We start from the raw sequence: 23,566 nt of genomic DNA on the forward strand, positions 1-23,566 counted from the left end.
AATTTCACTTATTGTATTATAGTGTGGTTTTACTCTACACACTGTGGTTTAGATGACCACTTAGACCAAAGAATAAAGACGCCAATGATTGAAGGAAATAGATTTTTTTTTTCCCAACAGAACTTACTCAGAAATTTTCAATAGGTGTGTGAGGTCTGCATATATAATATTTGGTATGTATACAATGCCTTTTGTATAAATCTGACCTTTTTGGTATGACTTTAAGTCAACTGTACCTGTCCCAAGTTTAAGGCATTCATTAAGAAACTAAGAAAGGATCTATTTCTCAGAAATATCCTATAACACCATTTACCCGAGTACAGAGGTAAAAGAAGGGCTGACGTGAGGTACAGAGTGAAAGAGGGTTGTCAAAGTTTAACAAAGAACAGTGGCATCATTTTAAAGAGTCTGAATAACTTCTCCCTAAAATAACAGTGATTCATTCACATTCATCTACCTCAGATTTTCAAACTTGGGTCTCAAAATGAATAAGGCAGGGTAAGCTATATCATCCTAAGTCATTTGTAACCAAGTGCAGTTTCCTTCCTTAAAGTGATTGATTAATCTAGAACATTACCTAGTCTGTTAAACAAAAAGAAGTTACAGTAAATGAGTACAAAATAATTTTCTTGTAACTCAAGTTCCTACTGGTCTTAATACGCTGGCATGACGTAGCATAAGAAACTCTGGCTTTGGAACCCGTTACAGGTTCAAGTCCAGTACTGCTACGAGTTATGTGACCCACAGAGATTTTTATTAACTCTATGAGCCTCCCTTTCCTCACATTAAAAGTAAGCAAAACAGGATCTTCTTCGTGCAAATATAAGTTCAGAAGTTAAGTAAAGCCTTTAGCAAAGTCATTGGCATAAGTTCTATATGTGGTAGGAATGGTTGCTATTATTATTGTTGTGTAAATTCCCAAACTCTTGTCAATAATACTCTATTAACAGTTAATGTAGCACTTTATAGCTCATGTGTTCTTCCATTTGTTCCATTCAATAAGTTAGTTGCAAATCTAGAGCAGGTATGCTCAAATACTATTGACCCTAAATCATACTTTTTGATTACGGGAAATGATTGGCATTCTATTTAACAAGTTATCACTATTCTTTTCTCCCCAAAAGGTCACTATCTGTATATATTCTTCAAAAAGCAAATAGATACTTAAGAGATCTAGCTCTCTAGAGATGAATATTTACACAGGCTTATGTTCCATTTCCTTTAGCTCAAGTTTTTCTTTCAATATTTTCTAGAGCATACATTTAGCAGAATTATATTAAATATTAAAATCTTGTCATAAGGGAACGGGGACTAAGTGATAGCAGACATTCATGAGTGAAAGTCTGAATAACTACATCTGTTTCTCCACAGGTCTTGCAAATTTCTTTTAAACACAGTCCTAAAACCTAGGCAAACAGAACTCCAAATTGCCCTAAGCTTTTATGTTTGACCAGGTCCACAGCTTTCTATAAAATGTAAGGTTTGAACTGTGCCATAGGCAGTTTTAAAAATCTGAGAATTCTCAGTCCTTAAATCAAAATTCTCAGAAAGTAGAAATTGTGTCTAAGTAAAATAAGATTCATATTTTGACTTCAACATTAACCTATGTGATCAGCTTCTATTTCACAGTGAAATAAATACAGATTGAGGAAAGAATTTAAAAAGTGAATGCCAGACTCTGTGCACTCAGTGGGTTACAGATGTATGAAAGTGGTGGCAGAGAGCCACTCCACTTCCTTCAAGATCGAAAAACATTTGGAAGGAAGCCCCAGAAGGAAAGACGTCTGACAGACATGTTCTCTTTGGGGTTTCCTGCCTCCTTTTTTGCCAAGCTTCCTAGACCCCTTCGCTTGTTAATAAAGTTCACCAAAAAGACTTTATGAAATGCTGATTTCATAGAGTGAAACTTATATTAAAGGCGTTTTTATGTAGTCGAAGTTTCCTGCCATCTGCATTTCCGTACTTCACAAATCCAAGGAAGCGTGACTTGGAAAGTTAACGAGCCTAAGGTGACATTTGATGCGCTTACTATCAGTGGGATATTCAGCCCAAACACTGAATCCAAAACCAGAGACCATGGCTTAGACACTGCAATAGAGAAGCTGCTTCACCCTAAGGGTATCATTATACCCCTCAATGTTTCTACTCCTTTTCCCATAAAATGGAATCCTGAGAAGATTCATATTGTACACCGTGTGAATTAACTCAGTAAAAACAGATATGGAAAGTAAATGAAAAGCTAGATTCTACTTTCTCTGACCTTCACAGTGATAGGAGAGAAAACACAGGTTTTTCAAAACTTCCAAATTTAGCACCTGGATTTAAAAATACACATTATAGTCCAATATGGAAAATACAGAACTAAAACTACTAATTATAGTCTACAAAAATAACATCTTTTATATAATTAAACACATACTGTTGCCCATCAGAAGGTCAGTTAATTTGGCTGAAAGCAGCTGAAGTTTGTATTATGGATATTTGCTGTATTTAACATATAGAAACTATTTTGGTCTATAGATATTTTTAAAGGATCTGAGTATTTAGATCTCCTGAATAACAGAAAGGTAAATAAAACATAGCTTCATCTCTTGAGAAGATCTCACTCTAGCACTAAAAAAATATTACATGTTTAATGCCTAGATGTTTTAATCATTTCAAACATATTTGGTAGGGAACTCTACTTGAATGAGGAAAACAAACATAAGTCCACTAAGTACTATACAGAAATTGGGTCTGGCAGAAAGAGAGGCAAGAGACACAAGCCAAACACTCAAAAGAGTCACCACTTGCAAAGGTGAGCATCCATTTTCAAATCAAACATGAAAAAAAAATTAATAAGTAGATTTTCAAGATTAGGGGCCTGTCAATTATTTTTTTCCTATAAGAGACAATAGATAAGATAGATGGTACAGATACAGGTTGATATGTATACATTCACACACATCACTATTCATACCTTAATGAATAACTCTCCATGAATTAGTGATATTAATTCTGCCAGTATATTTTCAACCATCTTATTCTGACCAGGAAGTTCTTCCATCTATCCGAATCCCATTTGACCTTCCATCTACCTCCAACACAAAGACTATTATCATCATCACTGACTCCCCCTGTGCTGCATTAGAACATATTTACAGGCTTGTGTTTTTAACTGAGTTGTAAGAAAGGAATGCAGGAAAAAGAGTGATTCAAATAAAAAGCAGGATGAAGAAATGAGCTTTCAGAAGAAGATAGCAATGAAAAATGAAAATGTGGCCTGAATAGTGCCCTTGGGACAGAAGCTCTAGTGGTTCTACTTCCCCTTCCTGCCCACCATGGTCCTAACCACCTTGCCAGCATCAGAGAGCCAGAGCACAGCCCTTTCTCTCTCTGAATCAGGGAAGGAAATACCGGCTTCTCTCATCAAAATCATGTTCAGAACTCACAGCTCTGGTCCCTTCATCACTGTGTAGAAACAATAGTTTTGTTTATACTTTATATTTTTCAGAGAGCCTTTCTACTAGTGGGCTTTCCATTACATTATTACTAGGCTTTCCTATAAACTATATGAAAAAGGTTTAAAAATATAAACATCTATAAACTTGAATAATGTTCTAAGTTATCTTCACACAAAAGTCTCTTTATATAAAGTCTGATTTTAGAATGAATGTTTTGGGAACAGGATATGCCAGCCAGTATTATTTTCTGAAGAAAATACAAAAATGTCCCCATCAACATGGGCAGATGTGGAATAAATGCAACAACACCTGAGTGTTCACTCAGGAATGAATTCTGATTACTCAGAAAATATCATCCAAAGGGGAAGATAGCAAATTTCTGGTAATTTAAAGACAACTCCTTCTTACTGCTAATTACCATTAGGTTCTATATTGTTCAAAATACGCCAATGTTCAGAAATGTCCTAGGTGATCTCATTAAAGCATCCCCATGTAATTGTCCATCAAGAATTTAAAATACATATTTATATCCATCAGCACAGTAAGATAATCTGGACGCCCAAGGCAGAGACATAGACAGATAAAGAGTGCAGATTGTGCTTAAGGCATTTCTATGTCCTTAACTTTTAAATGTAGCCTTGACCCAACAAAATACTTCCAGAGAATAAAGTCTGCTCACCTGTGCAGAAGCCAATCTGCATCTCCCACTTAGACTAACAATAGAGAGACATGCGGGAGGAAACCAGAATTCTGCATGTTGCTTTTATTATTAGGGCTTTAAGCAGGCTGGACGATCACTTTCAAATCAGAATTACTGTTAAAAACAATATTCCCCAAATATATGACTTTGCTTTATCTCCTTTAATATGATCTGCTACATGAAAGTGACCCATAAAGTTACAGTGCTGCACAGTCTAGCCCCTTAGTTGATTAGGAAAACTAAAAAGAAACAAAAATAAAAGCTAAACTTGGAAAGGGATAGTCAAGGAGAGAAGAAAGGGTCAGGGAAAGTTACAGCACAGAGTGAATAAGCATAAAGAAAGCCAGAAGACTTGGAGGAGCTCACAGCTAATGAAAAAAACAAGAACACAGAGTGGGGGGAGGGAAGGATGTGAAAGCCAGCTGGAATAAGAGAAAGCAAGAAATACAGGAGCCAACAAAAATCCAAGGACAGAAAGTATTGGAGATTGAAGGGAACAGGAAATTTATTGGAAACCAAGTTGTTTTTCCTTTTGTATCCAATGCAATTCTATTCCAGGCAGAACTCTAGTCTCAACCTCAAAGAGGGCAGAAGGGAAGTTGAAACTCATAGGAGTCTTTCATGGACAGGAGCCAGGAGCTCTGGAAAGATAGACCAGAGAAAACATGATATGACAGCAGACCCTCTGAAAGCAGATGCAGCGATACAGCGGTGGCAGTCTCACCCAGCACAGTATTTGCAAAAATAAACCAACATCAACAATAACAACAAAAGAATGTAAAAACAGTGATGGTGTGGCTCCACCTCAGAGCTATGGAATCAGAATTTCTGGGACATTTGATAAACACCTCAGGTGACTCCTATCACCAGAAAAGTTTAGGAAACACTGATATAGGAGGAAAAATCAGGGGCTCTGCAACCACAGCTGCCTGAATTCAATTCCCAGCTCTGCTATTCACTAGTTGTGGACCACGAACAACTTATTTTACCCTTCTGCATCCTTATTATTCAGTTCATAAAATGGATTGTTGGAAGGATTAAAGGAGTTATTGTACGCAAAGCAGTTAGTACCTAGTACATATTGAATACTCCACAGTAGTAGCTATATAAATTAAAAAGCGTTCTGAATACAGAACTCATACAAAATATTGTATCTTAATTAAAAAAAATATGAGAAATATATATAAAAGCTGCATCTTGGATGTGGGATGTATGGAATGAAGTATCCATAGGAGCATCCTTCCCAACGGTACAGAGACCAAGCCACAACCATCAGGGTTTCTGTTCTTGATCTCAGCATTCATTCACCAGCCAGGCATTTCCCTTCAGGAATCAACATGTGAACAACCTTGACAAAAAGGTTTTTGTTTTTGTTTTTTTTCAAAACCACATGTAAGTCAATTCAAACTAAAGGGGACTCCAAGATGTGCAGTCTCCATGCTCAAGAGACGAGGACTCTCTCAAAATGCAATAAATCCAGTCCTGACAGATGCCAAGATACCCAAAGAGAACCACATCCATCAAAAGACTGTTGAGAATCAAACACATGATGACCCACTTTATTTTACAATACTGTTTCTTGGGTCATTCCCCAAAAAATTATTCCCAACAACCATCTACTTCTTCTATAGAACCCCACATAGTTCTCTGCCTTTCTCATTATGTGAAGACTCAAGCCTCATAAGTTTTCCATCTGGAAACAGCTCTGTAATAACAAACTCCACTATATGCATAACCTCTGAACTGAACATTCCCATCATCTTATGGTCTCAAATGAAGCCTTGATCACTAGTGTGGAAAGCATCAGACCTAGAACCCTCTCACATAGAGACTGCTTAGTTTCCTACACCTTGCTCGTGACCAAAAGTATGGATGGCATCTTTGGTTTCTATTACTTCCTGAAAATTGTTGCACTTTTTTACTCCTATAAAAACTCCTGCTCTTTTGAGATCCATGTGATTGGGCTATACTGTCCTTCATCTCTGTTTGAGGACTTGTATCCCTTATCTACCAAAGCCAGGTTCCCTTATCCCCACATTTCGAGATTGTTCTGCAGCGTGTTCAAGGTCCTGGTGAACCTGCCATCCACTATTCGACTTCCACTGAAATTTACTGAGTTAACTTCATCTGAGCCATTAAATCGCATGGCCATACAAAGGGCTCGTCACTGCTTGTGACTGTTCACTTTATAAGCTTCTGATCACAAATATGTGTATTTTCAACTTTCTAATTTTGTTGTGCCCATGAGTAAAGTCTTTGGCTTCATCAGTAATACAAGTCTTTGGACTCTACTTTCACCTACCTGTCAGAGGGTAGGTGATCTTATGTCACCTTATGTCAGAGGTGAGATCTTATGTTAACAGAGATCTTATGTTAACAAAAACAGTCTTGAGAATGGCCATATACCTGGTAACGTGCTATGCAAGGAGCCATGGTGTAATAATGAAACAGACTTTTGCTACAGATGCAACGAGTTCACTCTGTGAAGTACATATTTTGTTCCAAACAATCATACTGATTTAAATATCAAGTAATAATACTAAAAAGTATAAACAGCCTCAGAGATAAAAACTATAAAGTGGTGAGGCTGGCAGACGTGGCAGACAGGAAAAACACATCAACAGTCACAGAAAGTCACTTACTGAAAGGTACAGACTATCAGGTAAGCAGCTTATAAGAGACATTTAAAGCAAAATGATAGAGAAATGAGAGTGCCTTAAGACACTTCACATGTTTTGAAAAAGACTAACATTACATGAGCTAACCATTCAAATAAGGGAAATGAAAATGTTAATTCAAAAACACAGAAGTACTTTTTTTTTTCCAAGAAATAGAAATTAGTTTTTGGCGCATCATACATATGCACAAAGATACAAACATATACATGTAGACAAGAGGATCAACAAACCTACAAAATACTTTTCAAATGAACTAATAAAATACGTGGATTTCCAGAAAGGCTTAAGAATTGACAAAAAGAATGAAACAGAAATAATGCAATGCAAAGGATTAAAAAGAAAAGGTTCATGACAAAAATATGTTTACAAACCTCATGCCCATAAAATCAAAGATTTGAGATAAACATATCAATAGAGACAAAATATTATAAAGGGATTATCCATATAATCATTCATCGATTTATTCAAAAATTTCACTGGACTATGTCACACATAAGTAAGTAGTGTATTGTTTTTCTAAAGCCAGATACTGAAGTTGAGCCTAATTTTCTTTTAAAATCTTTCAGGGGCGCCTGGGTGGCTTAGTCGGTTAAGTGGCCGACTTCAGCACAGGTCATGATCTCACGGTCCGTGAGTTCGAGCCCCGCATCGGGCTCTGTGCTGACAGCTCAGAGCCTGGAGCCTGCTTCGGATTCTGTGTCTCCCTCTCTCTCTGACCCTCCCCTGTTCATGCTCTGTCTCTGTCTCAAAAATAAAATCTTTCATAATTTTTATTTATAGTGAAAACCATTGGAATAGTCTATTTTTCCATAAAGTATGATTTTTTCCTGAAGCATCCAATCATCTTTTTATTCCTTTTTTTCTTTTTGAACTTTAAGTTGTTACTCTATACAAATATCCAGCTATAAGTAAGTTCTGTGAATCTAATGTAAGCATTGCAACTATAGTTAATAATACTGTATTGGGGCACCTGGGTGGCTCAGTCGGCTGAGCATACGACCTCAGCTCAGGTCATGATTTCACCGTTTGTGGGTTCAAGCCCCACATTGGGCTCTGTGCTGAAAGCTCAGAGCCTGGAGCCTGCTTCGGACTCTGTGTCTCCCCCTCTCTCTCTCTGCCCCTCCCCTGCTCACGCTCTGTCTCTCCCTCTCTCTCAAAAATAAACATAAAAAAAATTAATAATCCCAGGATGTGTGTTGATATCTTATAGATAGCAGCTAAAAGTATAGTAAAAACAGTATATAATTAACAAGCTATTGCAGGGGGAAAATTAATAATAGGTCATTTCAAAAGAAGCTATAAGAGGAGAAAAAGGGAGAAGGAGTCAAAATGGAAGGGAGAAAAAGAGGGAAAAAACACTTGAGACAAATAAAAGAAAAAAAAAGTGAAATGGTATTTTTTTCTCTTCTGAAAATTCCTCCCTAGTCCTAAGATATTTAGTAAATGTGCTAACAACTGCATAGATGCAAACTAAAAAGCATGCAGTCACATTATCCTCCGCTTAAATTTAAGCAGAAATATATTCAGTTTAAAATTCTAGAGAAATTTGAACACCAAATCCTTTCTTTGAATCACAATTTTTGCAGAGAGCCAATGTAACTTAAAGGAATCAGGATATGATGTACATTAACTATAAAGTTAATGTCACATAATCTACAATTTTGCTTTTATGCATCTAATACATTTAAAATCATTTGAATTAGAATTTAGATTGTTCAGAATTTTATTGTCACATGGGTTATTAACATATGAAGAAACTGAGGCACCTGGGTGGCTCAGTGTTAAGGGTCTGACTTCAGCGCAGGTCACGATCTCACCCTTTGGGAGTTCGAGCCCTGCATCGGGCTCTGCACTGACATTGCAGAGCTTCTTGGGATTCTCTTTCCCTCCCTCTCTCTCTGCCCCACCACGCCTGACTCTCTAACTCTCTCTCTCTCAAAATAAATAAACTTTCAAAAAATAAAAATAAAAAAATAATATAAGAAGAAATTTAGATACTGCTTATGTAGCACTTGGAAACCAAAAAGGAATTGCTTTCCCAGGTTACATTTGATTTGATCACACTGAATCAAAACCTTGAAACATACCAATTAAGCCAGTTTCTTCATACCCATTTTAAGAGACACACATAGGAAATCAAACAGGCCTTAAGAGATACCTTGAACCATAGAATGATCTATTTTAACAGCCTCGTCTATTGAAAGTCTTCTGTAAAACCAGCGCCATTAGCAAAATACTAGAAACTCAAAGAATTTAATTAGTGGAGCTGTGGTACAGTAAGCCTTTCATTTACAATGACCCATTTTGTATTTGATAATAAATTGTGAAACTTCCGATGTATGTATACTTACACATACACACCCTCAATATTTATTTTTAATCCTAATAATTTATCAGGGATACATTATTACCACTCATGTGTAAATGGAAATTTTAAGATCTAGCCAGGATATCGCCTACACAAAATCACAGAATGACTTGGTAGCAGAAAAAGATCTAGGTTTCCAATCTTCTATTGCCTAGCGCAGGATTCTTTCAAAACACAACATTCTATGTGTCCCAACTGTTATCAAATTGTTTCAAATCACAGGGGCCCTGCTCATCATTCTGTCTGCCAGATTTTATGGTGAACAAATGATTAAGCATTCTGCTGTCTCTGCGCAAACCCCAGAATCCATTTTCAAGTCTCCTCCCCATCAAACCTGAGTAGCCTCTATGAGATGAAGAGGTAAGACCCCAACAGAGTAATATCCGTCTTCTATCACTAAGACCAAACTGTATTGTCACCAAGTATTCATTCTCCTAACATTAGCATTCATTTAACTAATATTTATCATTGAACTGTGATGTATCCATCATTGACCTGGCAAGTGCTAACAAGTATTTCATGGTCCGCATAAGCATATGAAAAACATCCATTCATTTGTTCATTCAAGAAGTATTTACTGGCCATTAAAAACTAACCATTCTGTTACTTGCTGAGAATGGTATATGTTTCCCTTACTTTTATGATGCTTTGAATCTGGTAGGGAACTAAACATCAAATAATCACAGAAATAAATATATAATTCATACTATATATGATGAATTGTGCACTAAGCAATATAGGATAGCAAGGGTTGCCTATCTTAAGAGTCTTGGCAAGATTTCATGGGAACGCAATATTTGAGTGAAGATCTGAAGGGTGAAGAGAAGTTAATTCGCTGAAAAGAATCTTCCCAGCAGAAGAGAGAACGATCAAAGATCCTGGTCCCAGAAGAAACATTAAGAATTCAAAGAAGGCCACTGTGGCAAGAACAAAAGAATACCTCTAGATGGTGTTGCAAAGAGATGCAAAGAAAATACCATTTGAAGCTTCAGAGACACTTTAAAAGTTGTGGTATTCATTCCTAATAGTAATGGACATTCATAGAAGGCTGTAAAATGGGGGAGCGGCAGGATTCTATTTGAAGTAGAGAACGTCTCCCAACTAGCCATACAAACAGTGGATTGAAGAAACCTCACTCGTTAATAGTCCACGAGAGATAATGCCATTTTAAAATTGGTAGCAGCAGTAAAGTTGGAAAAATATAGATGGATTTGAGAGAAAGTCAAGATGTAAAATTGCAGGAGTTAGTGATACTTTGGATGTAGGAAATGAAAATAAAGAGCTCTTGGTTTGTGGTTTATAGAAAGGAATGAACTGTGATGGGGTTCTTAGGAAATACTGGAGAAGTTCTGGAGATTAGGGAGGGAGAACACAAATCTAGTTTTGGAAATGCTGAGTCTGAATTGCTTTTCCAATTTGAAAATGATGATGTCAAATGAGCAGTTGAACGTGAGGACTGGAGTCTAAGAGGGAGATGGGAAAATAAATCTGGATAAATAAATACACTATATATATATATATACACACACACACACACACACACACACACACACACACACACACACACACAATATAAATAGTAAATGAAACTCTGAGTGTGGTAAGAAGTCATGAGGAACTGATCATTTCCCAGACTGGTAGAGGCCACTAAGTCAGGCTGGTTCCAGATTTAGGAACCACAGAGGTAGTCCTTAAAGCAGTTACAGGTGTTGTTTAAACAGATGCCAAGGGAGGAGATCAATTGCAATGAGTGAAGTGTCAGGTGTCAGGTACCAGGTGTCAATGGTGCTGTGAGTTCAAATAAGATTTAAAAATTACAATTCAACAAGATTGGGACTAAAACATAATTATACATGAAGTGCCATGAGAGCACAGAAATGGGGCTTCAACTGTAGACAGGCAAAGAGTTGGTCAAAGGAAGCGACATTTAAGCTGTGTTTGAAAAATGAATAGGAGTTTCCCAGGCAAAGCAGTCAGGGGATAAAAGGGCAATATTTAGAGAGCATATAGCTGTTTCTCATACTGCTAGTCATTTTCAATTACCTGTTTCCACATATTAACAGGGCAAAGTAGACATGCGCAGGTAGCAGCCTAGCCTCCATCATTGCCCCCACAAAATTAGAACGTAAGGGAGAGAAATACAATGTTAACATAGCAACAAAAGTGATGTAAATTCTCAGAGTTAGGGAATAAAAATTAAGGATTCCTTATTATATAACAGACTGAATATGAAAGTTAACAGTTACAATAGATAAAAATCAAATTAGAATGCAGAAAAATTAAATAGACATGTAAACATACAAGAAGAGTATCTTTCTCTTTTGTGAATTCTCAGCAACAGGCTTTGAACCAGATGACTGTGGCCATCTTTTAAGTAATCAGAAGCAATGTATCTTCTGATTGATTTTGAATGAATCCACAAATGCTGAATTCTGATTTGTAGAAACAAGATCTCAATTTCACATAAGGATACACTAAATGGAGAATACACTAAATGTAAAACTACAGGAGAAGGGATACCCAGTATTAGAGTAGTTGATTTAAAGCCACATAGTAAAATGTTTACCTACTAAAATAATTAACCCAAGTTATTATTCTGTTTACAAGATGAACCAGGAATAAACATTTTGCATTCAGCAAAACAAAAAAGAGCTAAACCATTATACTGTTCCTTCCTTTGTCCATGGTTTAACATTCATATAAACAATGATCAATGTCACTACTTGCAAAATTTTACATTTTGACCTCTTTTAAAGGAAAAGCAAATATATATTTCTTTTTTACCTGCCATTTGAGAGTGCATTAGGCTGCAAACATGTGGATACTATTAAGTTGCCTGTTGTCTCAAAATAGGTATTCAGGAATCACATAGAAATAAATTTTGGTTTGAAATTGCTGTTATTTACAATGTTTTTTTCAAGCTTATTCAAGTGTGTTCAAGCATAAATTGGGGGATAATTACTGGTACGACATTAGGGATAATTACTGGTACGACAGATAATTTCATTCTACCATTTTATCCTAGCCTTGTATGTTGGCTTCATTCCTTTTTCTGCCACAATTTTGACAAATGTGTCCTCTTTGTTCCACAGTACAGGAAAGGAAGTGAAAACAAAGGCACTGTCCCTGGAGGAATGCCTGCAGATAAGATTATATAATGGGTCCCCTCCAAGGGGAAAAACAGAAAAGAAACAGTTTCTTTTGGGGGACCGGGAGAAGGCCACAGGTAGGGATCTTGCTGGATCTGAGCTATAGAGGCGGGTCTACATGTTCACAGCACAGAGATGATGGGGAATCTTTTAAGAGGTGAGGCCTAACAAAACGGAACCGCTGCTGGAAGGGCCCTAGGGTGCGGTGGCTACATAACAGGGACAGAGATCAGCTGGCAGTGTGCAAAAGGGTGGGGACACCCTGGGCCGCGAGGTAGTACCTGCGCAGGGTCAAGTGCCCCAGCCACTGAATCCCCGATCCAGAGATGCTCCCGGAGAAGCTGCTGGTAGCTGAGGCAGTGCTTCACCGCTGATGGCACATTCCCCATGGCGGGGCCTGGGACTGCAGACGGCGATGGGAGTGCTCCAGGAGCCTGGAGGAGAGGGATGCGGAGCGAGCGGCGCTGGCCCCGAGCGCGCCCCACCGGGCCACGGGCGGAGAGCACCAGCCCTGCTCCGCGCACTGCGGCGGCGCCGAGAGGGTGGGGAGCGGACGGCAGCGGCGGCTGCGCCCGGGGCAGGGAGCTCGGGAGGCACCTGCGGCGGACGCCCCCAGCACTCGCAACCGGAGAAGAAAAGGAACTGTACCCACGGCTCCTCAAGTGTGGCGCGTTTTCCTTACTGCGCTCAGCGTGCGGGGCTATCTGCCCACGCCCCACTTACCGGCTTCTCACCTGGTTCAGATCCTAAGAGAAAGAAAGGGTGTAAATAAAAGGAAGGGCGCATGCGTTTTTGTGCCGGTGAGTTTGCTCAGTCCCAGCTGCAGACTTTCATGCTTAATGTGGGTTTCTCCAGCCTTGAACTCATTTGAGTTTCTGTTTGATGATAGTAAGCTCGATTTTAAAATATTTTGAGGGCATCCGCAAGGTAAAAACACCGTGTAATAAAGAAGAGAATATACAAAATACAAAATTGGGGGAAATATCACAGATAACTTGGTAGGTCACCACACTGTCAGTAAATTGGTACTACAAGTTAAGCACTGAGATAGAATTGAGTAAGAGATACATGGCTCAAAATTATTAAAGCCCTAAAGGCTAAATTCGTTCGAACTGACTATGCTATACAAATCCTTGGGACATTGAATAGGAGTACTCTTTGCTGTGGAGGGGATTGGGAAGATGGTCCTGGAACAGACCATTTCTGTACCTCCTCTCCTTTCACACAAGCACACTTACATCACCTGGACCCACTCTAAAACTTTTCAGAGTGGGTTCAGCAGCTTGAGAGTGACTAGACATTCATCAAGAACAGTCTTGTGCAACCAAGCCTGCATGGCCAGGGACACCAGTCAGCTGGACTGGTTGCTGTAGCAAATAGAAATCAGAAGCTGGCTGATGTTGCACTACCAGATGAAAGGATACAAAGATTATGTTGTGGAACAGCATAAACACACTTAGAAGGAATTTAACACCCAGAATAAGGACACAATCATTATTACCTGTGAGGATGGTAAGACTTCCCATGGGTAATAGAAATAAAACACTAAAGACCAAAAAAGGCGTAGAATGGAGAGGTATCACGTAGATCCTTACTGGAACAGCCTTGGAAAAGGCAAAGCGGATGAGGGGATCTTAGACCCCACGGCTTTGACCAAGGAGATTAACTTGGAGAACATGCTCTGAGCAGCCAAACTGAACTCCTGCAATTATTGGATGCCTTTAATTCTCTAAAGCACAAAAAAATTCCAATTGTTATTGACCGGATAGTGACTATTTTATAGGCATATATTCATAGTGTTAAATCGATTCTATGTCATTTTTACCAGAGCTCAACTGTTAATTATTTTCCACACAACTGAAATGCATTTAGGTTGCAACAATGCCTATTACCATTTTTTTTTCTCACTGTTGTAATACTATAACAGGGAACATAAGATTTGAAAAAATTTTAAAGGACCAGTTTGAACAATAGTAATAGCAAGGTAACCTTCATAATGGAGTCAGTCCTTCAAAACTTGAAACAGTTTTGATAATTATTAGTGAAGCCTAAGCTTTTGGAAAATATGACTTCTGAGATAAGCCAAATATTGTATGTCCCTTGGTACTAAGAACACCAAGAAGTAAATTTTAGTGCTTACTAGTTTTCTAAATAGGATAGGTCTTCAGAAAATGTCATTTCCCAATGAGTTCATGATAGTAATATAGTGTTTGTTTTGTTTTGTTTACAGAAAAGCCTTATAAATATGAAAATATTTGTTGGCACAGATTAACTTCGTGCATTTCATATGGGAAATGCTATATAAAAAATTTAAACTATAAATACCAAAATCATTAGCAATAATAAGGACCAAATATCTTAAGAATGTATAATCGCACAAGTGAAAGATAGTGAAAATAGATGGGCTTTTGCTGGAAGGTACAGTTTGACGTTAAAGCTAATTATGAATGAGGAAAATTTATAAATTTGAACAGTTACCTTATTGTACATCTTTCTTTTTTACTATTAGAATGAAATTCTCAACATGTACCCCTATTATTACAAATCTAAAAAGCTCTAGACGAAATGAGAATAGATAACAGCAAATCCCTGCGGTAGGCAATGTAGCTCTTTCTCCCCATATGCAGGTAAAGAAATGTGGGTTCCATCAGGGCAGTAAAAGAAATATTTGTTCAATATCACAAAGTGGGGCACCTGGATGGCTCAGTTGGTTAAGCATCCAACTCTTGATTTCAGCTCAGGTCATGATTTCATGGTTCCTGGGATCGACCCCAGAGTGGGGCTCTCCCTCAGAGCACAGAGCCTGCTTGGTATTCTCTCTCTCCCTGTCGCTCTCTCTCTGCCCCTCCCCTGATCATGCACCCTTGCACTTGTGCACACATTCTCTCTCTCTCTCTCTCTCTCTCTCTCTCTTTCTCTCTTTCTCTCTCTCTCTCAAAATAAAAAAAAATAAACATTAAAAAAATCACAAAGTGTGTGGCATACATGATCTGCACTCTATGCTACTCTCATTATGCATCAGAACTAAACTATTTCTGCTTCATTGCATTTCAACATTCAAATAATGAGAAGACACAAAAATTCATTGCAAATTAAAAAAAAGGAATTTCCTGTTTTCTCTAGGGAATATAAGTAACTTTTAAATCATGTATATAACTTTCAATTACCTGTCTTTCCTGGATTGTTCTCAACTCCCTTCCCTCCTTAAGCTCCTACTCAAAATCCAATCTCTCAAGCAGAGATGTTAATTAATATCTTGGACCCATCCATTGTCTCTTTCTGTTCTGTTGCTTTCTCTCTGCCACATTTCTCTTTGAAAGGCATCACCTATAGCATAGTGAGGGAGAGCCCAAGAACTGGTTTTAGAGTATCTGAGATGGGAGACTGATTCCACCACTTAGGAACTAAGTGATCTTCAGCAAGTTCTTTAGCCTCTGTTTCGTTACATGTAGATGGGTGATGATGAAGTTTCTCACCTGAGAGAGCTGTTGCAAAGATGATATGAGCTAGACTGTATAAAGTCATCAACACATGGTCTCTGGCACATAGTAGGCACCCAATAAAATTTAACTATTATTACTACTGTAGCCTGGTTTTCTGGTTTATTTTACCTTAAAAAATCTACACTGTACAGCCTGAGAAGTTTTTGAAAGTACATACCTGATCAGTATTTCTAAGCTTAGAATTCTTAGAGATTTCTCACAGAAATCTCAAAGAAGTTTATTAAAACTTCACTCAATTTTTCTTGAGATTCTTAATTATCTTTACAGTCTCATCTCCTGCCCATTTTTTAAACTTATTCTTAACTCCATAAGTATCAAAGTTTGTGCAATTCTCAAAGTTATAGGGCTCTCCTATGCTGTATTATCATTTGAATATTTTTTCCATATTGTAGACATTTTGGGAAATACAAAAGATGCATGAAGATATCAATGAAATCACCTAACATTCTAAAGCTAGAAATATTTTAATATATTATATCTTAGAAAATAAATTGATATTTTCCATCTATGCTTTTCATTCTGACCATTTCATTTAACATTGAATTAAATTCTTTCAAACTATGATGACAATGGCTATGCAATATTCATATACACATTTATAATCAAAAGCATTTTTCAATAATCTTCTAAAGTACAGCCTTGGGGCGCCTGGGTGGCGCAGTCGGTTAAGCGTCCGACTTCAACTCACGTCACGATCTTGCATTCTGTGAGTTCGAGCCCCGCATCGGGCTCTGGGCTGATGGCTCAGAGCCTGGAGCCTGCTTCAGATTCTGTGTCTCCCTCTCTCTCTGACCCTCCCCCATTCATGCTCTGTCTCTCTCTGTCTCAAAAATAAATAAAGGTTAAAATTTTTTTTTAAATTAAAAAAAAATAAAGTACAGCCTTTTACTTATTTTTGAAAGGGAGATGGGTAGCTAGAATATGATCATGTGAATGTTTCTATAAATTATTGTCTAATTAATCTCCAAAACACAACATCTTCCATGATAGTTGTGTTTCTGTCAATTTCTGTTTCTATTTATAACAAAGTTTGTTTTCATATATACAGTATTTTCTCGTGTGGTTCATAATTTACTAATATAAGTTTTAGCCTTGGTGAAAGGTTTTTGTTTTTGTTTTTGTTTCTGTTTTTGTTTTTGTTTCCCCCCCATGGGAATCTTCTATGGGTTATTGGTACATCCCTAAAGAATGGCTTAACTTTGGCTTGGCTGGAATTTCCAATGAGTTTGGTTTAACAGCGCTAGGATTTATTTTTGTTGTCGTTAACATCTTAGCTTGAGGTACCATAAGGACATTATGAATCTTTAAAACCATGCACAATGGAATTTGGCTTCAGTTTTCTTGCAGGGATTTCATCTCTCACTCACACACTCACAGATGAACCTTCACCATCTCGTACACACGAAACTGCCTCTGGAGACCTAATGGTTTATGATCTTGGCTCAATTAGCTCCCTTTCTCAGATGGCTATTGGATATCCCATTCCCATGTGATAAAAACACCAGTCTCTGGCTATACAGACTTTTACTCTCTTGTGGGCTTTTTGGCAATATTTAGTACCTGGGTGTGTCCTTGATATCAGTGTTTGAGGGGAAGGAAACACATCTTTCAAATCAGCATGGGGCGCCTGGTTGGCTCAGTACGTTCATCCTCCAACTTCGGCTAAGGTTATGATCTCATGGCTCATGAGTTCGAGCCCTGCGTTGGGCTCTGTGCTGACAGCTCAGAGCCTGGAGCCTGCTTTGGATTCTGTGCCTCCCTCTCTCTCTGCCCCTCCCCTGTTCACACTCTGTCTGTCTCTGTCTCTGTCTCTCTCTCTCAAAAAAATAAAAATAAACATTTATTTTTTTTAAATCAGCTTAGTTGTCTATGTTTATCAGAATTCTAACTTGAATTTTTTTTTATATAATTACTGTGTTTGCACATACTTTTCAATGCATTCTGGGATTCCTATCACCTCTAGGAAAGTAAAGGCAGAATCCAAGAGATGGTGAAGTGAACTAAGAATATTCAGTTTAAGTAGGAGAAACTGAGAAACTTACAGTAGAGTTCTAATATTTTGATGAATCCACAAGAAAGAAAACTAGACTGAAGCCACATATTCTGTATAACCCCTCCCATCCTTCTTCCTACTTCTCCATATAAAATGACAACAATAAATTACATAGTTGTGCATTATCTATATCCTAAACAAAGGCTCTCAAATACATAATGAGGAGGGGTTTGTATTCCAGAGACCAGTCGACCCAAAACAAGGTGGACTGACCATATCAATCCTCTCAAGTGCCAAGTTCTTGGGGGAGAAGGGTCCACTTAAAACAGGTCATTTCGTGAGTCTCTTTGGTCCCAAAGATGGCTTTTTAAGGGTTTGTATGATGACAGAATGGATAAAATCAGAAGCAAGTGAAAAAATCAAAATAGTAATAGTAATAAGTGCCAAACTGGCATGTAGCCAAGGTACCTACTGGGCAGGGATCAAAGACACATATGGTGAGTCTCAAACAATGATGCTATAGAACTTTGGCAAGTATCACAAGACTAATGTGCACCAGCCTTAAACAATAAAAAAGAAAGAATGAAAACAACTTGGTTACCAATACTGGATGATACCTAAGGGGAAGCAAAGCTTTCATCATCTCAGTTTTATTACTGAAAAATTTAGATAACTTCTCACATATGTTATGTCTGGCTGATCTAAATTGATGGGAAGGATAACAGAATGTTTAAAAACATTCTTGGCATTTGGTCCCTAAAAATAAAGTTCCATTAACAATAGCATTGTTCTGAAATAGAGCATTCTTTTGAGAGTAAGTAATGAGATCTATTTTACCAAAATAACACCCCACCCAGGTGATGGATACCTGGCACTAGAAACAGAAATCAGAACAAAGCTGCAAACCACACTGTACCAGATGTAGGAGTCCATTTCTTCTTTCACTAATTCAGAAGGATCCGAAAACATTAGATTTGCCAGCTGTGTTATAAAATAAAAGATACAAACATTGACTGTTCACTAACTATTTTTAGCTTATTAGATGGCTGCAGTGCACATAATTTTTGGCAACACATATAAAAGCATCTTTCCATTCCATTACCTACAAACTCAGACTCTATTTGGCAAATGTTTTATCAATCAGTTAATATATTTTGATGGTTTACAGTAAATGTGACCTTAACAGGTAAAGTATAGTCACTCTTACCCATGGACAGGATCATTCTTTGAATCTGTATAAAGCACTATTAAATCAGAAAACAAGTCAATAGCAATTACAAATACAAAGAACTTGGTATTTTGCTTTGCACATAGCAAGCGCTCAATAATACATCTTAGCTTTCTATACCTTCTCCTCTTTCAAATCAAATCAGTTCACTGTTAAGAATATATATATATATATGACATATATATGTCACATATATATGTCATATATATGTCACATATATATGTCATATGTCATATATATATGTCATATATATATATATATATATATATATATGTCATTGCCCCAGTTGGAGAGACTTTATAAAGCCCAAATTTAATGACGTCTATAGAACATTAGTTTAATTCACTAAAGAAATTTTTTTGATGTTCAATAGTTAATGGGAAAATAAATATGAACAGATATGTAAGACATACCTTCTTGACTTTAAAGGTCTCACATTGTAGTGGTGACATCCAAAGAAAACTAAAATTTAACTTTAAATATATATACTAATAAATAAATACTAATATATATATAGTAGCAGATGCATTTTAGTCAGATGACTGTAAGACACTAAATCCTAAAATATAGAATCTAGATTAAAAAAACATTATTTATAGCATAATTTGCATGTTCCTTAAATGTGTATTAAATATTTAAATGCGTAATAAGTATAGGGCACTATACCACCCTGCGAGGAGTAATAATGAACAAGCAGCCTTTCACACAAAAACACTTCTAATTTAGTAGTGAAACATGCCACTCAAATATCTACAACAAAGCAGGATGTTGATGAGTGCCAAGTGATAACATGAAAACCACAGGGGCAGAGCACACTCCATTTTGCGTTAGGGACATAAGAGAAGGCACCAGAAGGAGGGCATATTTGAGAAGATTGGACAAACCAAGCCCATCATGTGAAGGGGAACAGCAGGGAAAGGAAGAGAAAGATCAATTGATAACAGGCTACATTACCACCAAGAACTATCAAGACATGGAAATAATTTCAAATAAAACTGTTCATAAAAGTACCTGATCTAATGATATTTTTATGTTCGTGATTATTTCACGGTGGAAATTACAGGTACAATGATCCTTTTCAGTTTTGCCACAGATGAACATAAACACATAAATCCACGGAAGGTGCTAAAACGAGGCTAATTTTAAAGTATTTACTTTGCAAGTCAGACTTTTATATACAGCCTTAGATTTTCTTTAAAGTGTGTCATACCTGTTCTTGTAAGCTGGGGAGGAAAGATTGGATTTATTAAGTGACAAGACCTATGAAGCACTCCACTGGAGGTTTTAACTATGTGACTGAATTGTCATCTCCATTTAATAGCTGAAGAAACTGAGGCTCAGAGACCTTGGACAACTACACCAAAACCAACAGGAAATGTTAGTGGGTTCAAATTTGTGTATCTCAAAGACTTTGCTCTACCTTTTTTTAATCTCATGTTTTTCAAGAATAAACGATAAACAGGCATTATTCACACACATACAGCCATTTGTTCCTTATAACACTTTCTAGAAAAGGAAACCTTTGTTCGCAGAGGTTAAAATGTTTATTCTAGACCTCAGTCTTCTGATTCTTCATTCCGTGAGATTTCCACAATGTAGGGAGGAACAAATCTTGTCCTAAGTCTGAAATTCAAAGACTTTCAGGCTTGATGACAAAGACTTTCAGGCTTGATGACAAAGACTTTCAGCCTTTTCAGGCTTGATTACATTTAAAGTACTGTCCATGGGAACAACATAAGATTAAATAATTCTCTTTATAACTTTAGCATTTATATATGCTCTGTCTTACTGAGGGTTTAAGACTAAGGTCTAGGTCCTCAAAGAAAGTTTGCAGAGAGGACATCATCTTGATAATCATGTGTAGTGGTGGTGGTGATATTACTCTTATTGAAAGTAATTCGAGCCATGAGTTCACGCCCATGCTATAAGCTTATCAAAATATCTAATAGGAATTATGAGTTGTGAATGCCCGATGATTTTTTACTTTTCATTTTTTCTTTCTCTGTCACCTGGGATACTCATTAGTATATTTCTCCACATATCACATTTTTTTTTCCTGACCTAATGAAGTTCTACTCTACCACTTATAGAAGTTTTTCCATCATGGAAAAAGTAGTTGCCATGGCAACAGCTTCCTAGTGTTCTCTTGGAAGGTCAATTCTCCAAAGAACTCAAAACAACTGATTGGATAATGGAGTCCCTTTCAAACTGGAATGCCATCACTCTGAGAACATTTTAGTCAAAAATTGTAAGGGCAGAAAGTCATAAGAGTGCATTAATAAGTGGCATTACTCAATGCTCTGCATTTTACCAGCCTCAAGTCTCCTCTAAATTCACAAATGGAAATGCATCAATATGGAATCATATGAATTTTCAAGGCAATGATCTATAGCTGTTGTGTAATGCAATATTAATTTTGACAACTTTCAAAACTCATACATGATGTTTGGATAAGTTTTCACTCACTCATTTAAAGTTTGACATCAGCTAAAAAATTATAAACCCACTAGATAGGTAGGGGTGCAGGAGAGCAAGGAAACAGGTTCTGGAGATTTCCTTCTTCCCACTCAGTCCCTGCTCTCATTATTTTTTTCCAGTATCTTCTATTTCACTTTCTCACTCTATATTGTACAAACATACTTGTTAGTTTATTTTATTATGCCCTCAGAAACATTTCCTTTTCTCATAGTTATATATTATTCATAGAGATTTCTGATTCTTGGTAACTCATAGTTTGCTTAACAAAAGCTTAAAGGTATAGACTTAATGTTAGGATTAATCAGCATTATTTGCAACACTGTGAAAATGTTTTTTGACCTTTAAACTTCATTTTCAAGGGTGCTTGGAGGCTCATTCAGATAAGCATCCAACTCTTGATCTCGGCTCAGATCATGGTCTCATGGTTCCTGAGATCAAGCCCCTCATCAGTTTCTGTACTGTCAGGGTTGAGCCTGAAGGTGAAGAGATTCTCTCTCTCCCTCTCTTTCTTTCCCGCTCCAGCTCACACGCACACTCTTGCTCTCTCTCTCTTCCTCAAAACAAATGAGCATTAAAAAAAAAACCTGTAAAAAAAGAAAAAGAAACCAACAAAATCATCTTAACAGAATAGCTTAAAATCAGTATTTCTCAACCTCAACAGTATTGACATTTTGGGTCTGCTAATTCTTTGTGTGGGGGCTGTCCTTTGAATTTTAATAATTTTAGCAGAATTCTGGCCTCTAACTCAGCAGATGCCAGTAGCCTCCCCTAACTCATGACAACCAAAATTATCCCCAGGCACTACCAAATGCCCCCTAGGAGGCAATAACCACCACTGATTGAACATGACTGGTATGCTAGATGATGATGGCAGTGACTTTACCTGTGACAGGAACTATGGTAAGTACTCTGCTATGCACATTATCTAATTAATGAGAAAGGTTCTCTGATTCTTACCTCACAATTGAGACAGTTTGAGCACAGAGAAGTTAACTAAGTCGCATAAGATGACATGGCTAGTTAGCAAGACAGCTGAGTTCAAACCCAAGTGGTCTGACTACAGAGCCTACATTTTTTTTTATCATCAGGCTATAGCTACTTTTGCGGAAATCACACTAAGCAAGAATGAAATCCATCAGAGACGTGGATCATTTTAGATTTGCTTTTTTTTCTTTTCCCATAATTTCAAATGTTTAACCTATGGAAAATAGACTTCCTACAAATGTAAAACCTCTTCCAGTAAGTAGTTCCCTTATTCCCTTTGTCTTGCTCATTGAGTTGTTGAAATCCCATCAAAGACCAGATTTCCCAGGCAGAGATTTAAAGTTCAGTTCAAAAATTACATTCCTGGGATCATATCCTGACAAAACCATAGTTATGAGTATGAGACCCATAAATATCATAAAACTGATTACATGTTATCTCACTTTATAATCATTCAAATATGAAGAGGATCAATATATTTTTATTATCATTAGTTCAAAACAAACTCATTAAAATTAGTTTATAAATCATTTAACTCTTAGCATTCAAATATTATCTTCTTACAAATGATAGCCAGCAAAGCTTAGATTTCTCTTGCCACCCCTCTTTTTTTTAACTTATTTTTTTTTAAATTTACATCCAAGTTAGTTTACACATAACACAGTAATTATTTCAGGAATAGAATTTAGTGATTCATCACTTACATATAATACCCAGTGCTCATCCCAACAGGTGCCCTTCTTAATGCCCATCACCTGTTTAGCCAATCCCCCCACATACCACCCCTCCAGCAACCCTCAGTTTGTTCTCTGTATTTAATAGTCTCTTATGGTTTGTCTCCCTCTATGTTTTTATCTTATTTTTGTTTCCCTTACCTTATGTTCTTCTGTTTTTTATCTTAAATTCCACATATGAGTGAAGTCATATGATATTTATCTTTCTCTGAATGATTTATTTCACTTAGCATAATTCACTCTAGTTTCATCCACATTGTTGCAAATGACAAGATTTCATTCCTTTTGATACCAGAGTAATATTCCAC

The 23,566-nt window shown here is 37.1% G+C and overlaps 1 protein-coding gene across 2 annotated transcripts in view; it reads right to left on the reverse strand.

The window, feature by feature from the left end:
* Nucleotides 1–13,077, reverse strand: part of HMGCLL1 (3-hydroxymethyl-3-methylglutaryl-CoA lyase like 1) — a 190,579-nt gene extending 177,502 nt beyond the window's left edge. For both annotated transcript variants that reach the window (XM_047859126.1, XM_047859125.1), the window contains exon 1: nucleotides 12,620–13,077. In XM_047859126.1, coding sequence (XP_047715082.1) covers nucleotides 12,620–12,727 — 108 coding nt within the window. In that variant the 5' untranslated portion in view covers nucleotides 12,728–13,077. The remainder of the gene's footprint in view (nucleotides 1–12,619) is intronic.
* Between the last annotated feature and the right edge of the window lie 10,489 nt (nucleotides 13,078–23,566).

This window comes from Prionailurus viverrinus, chromosome B2 (genome assembly GCF_022837055.1).
Source record: "Prionailurus viverrinus isolate Anna chromosome B2, UM_Priviv_1.0, whole genome shotgun sequence".
NCBI classification, from domain to species: domain Eukaryota; kingdom Metazoa; phylum Chordata; class Mammalia; order Carnivora; family Felidae; genus Prionailurus; species Prionailurus viverrinus.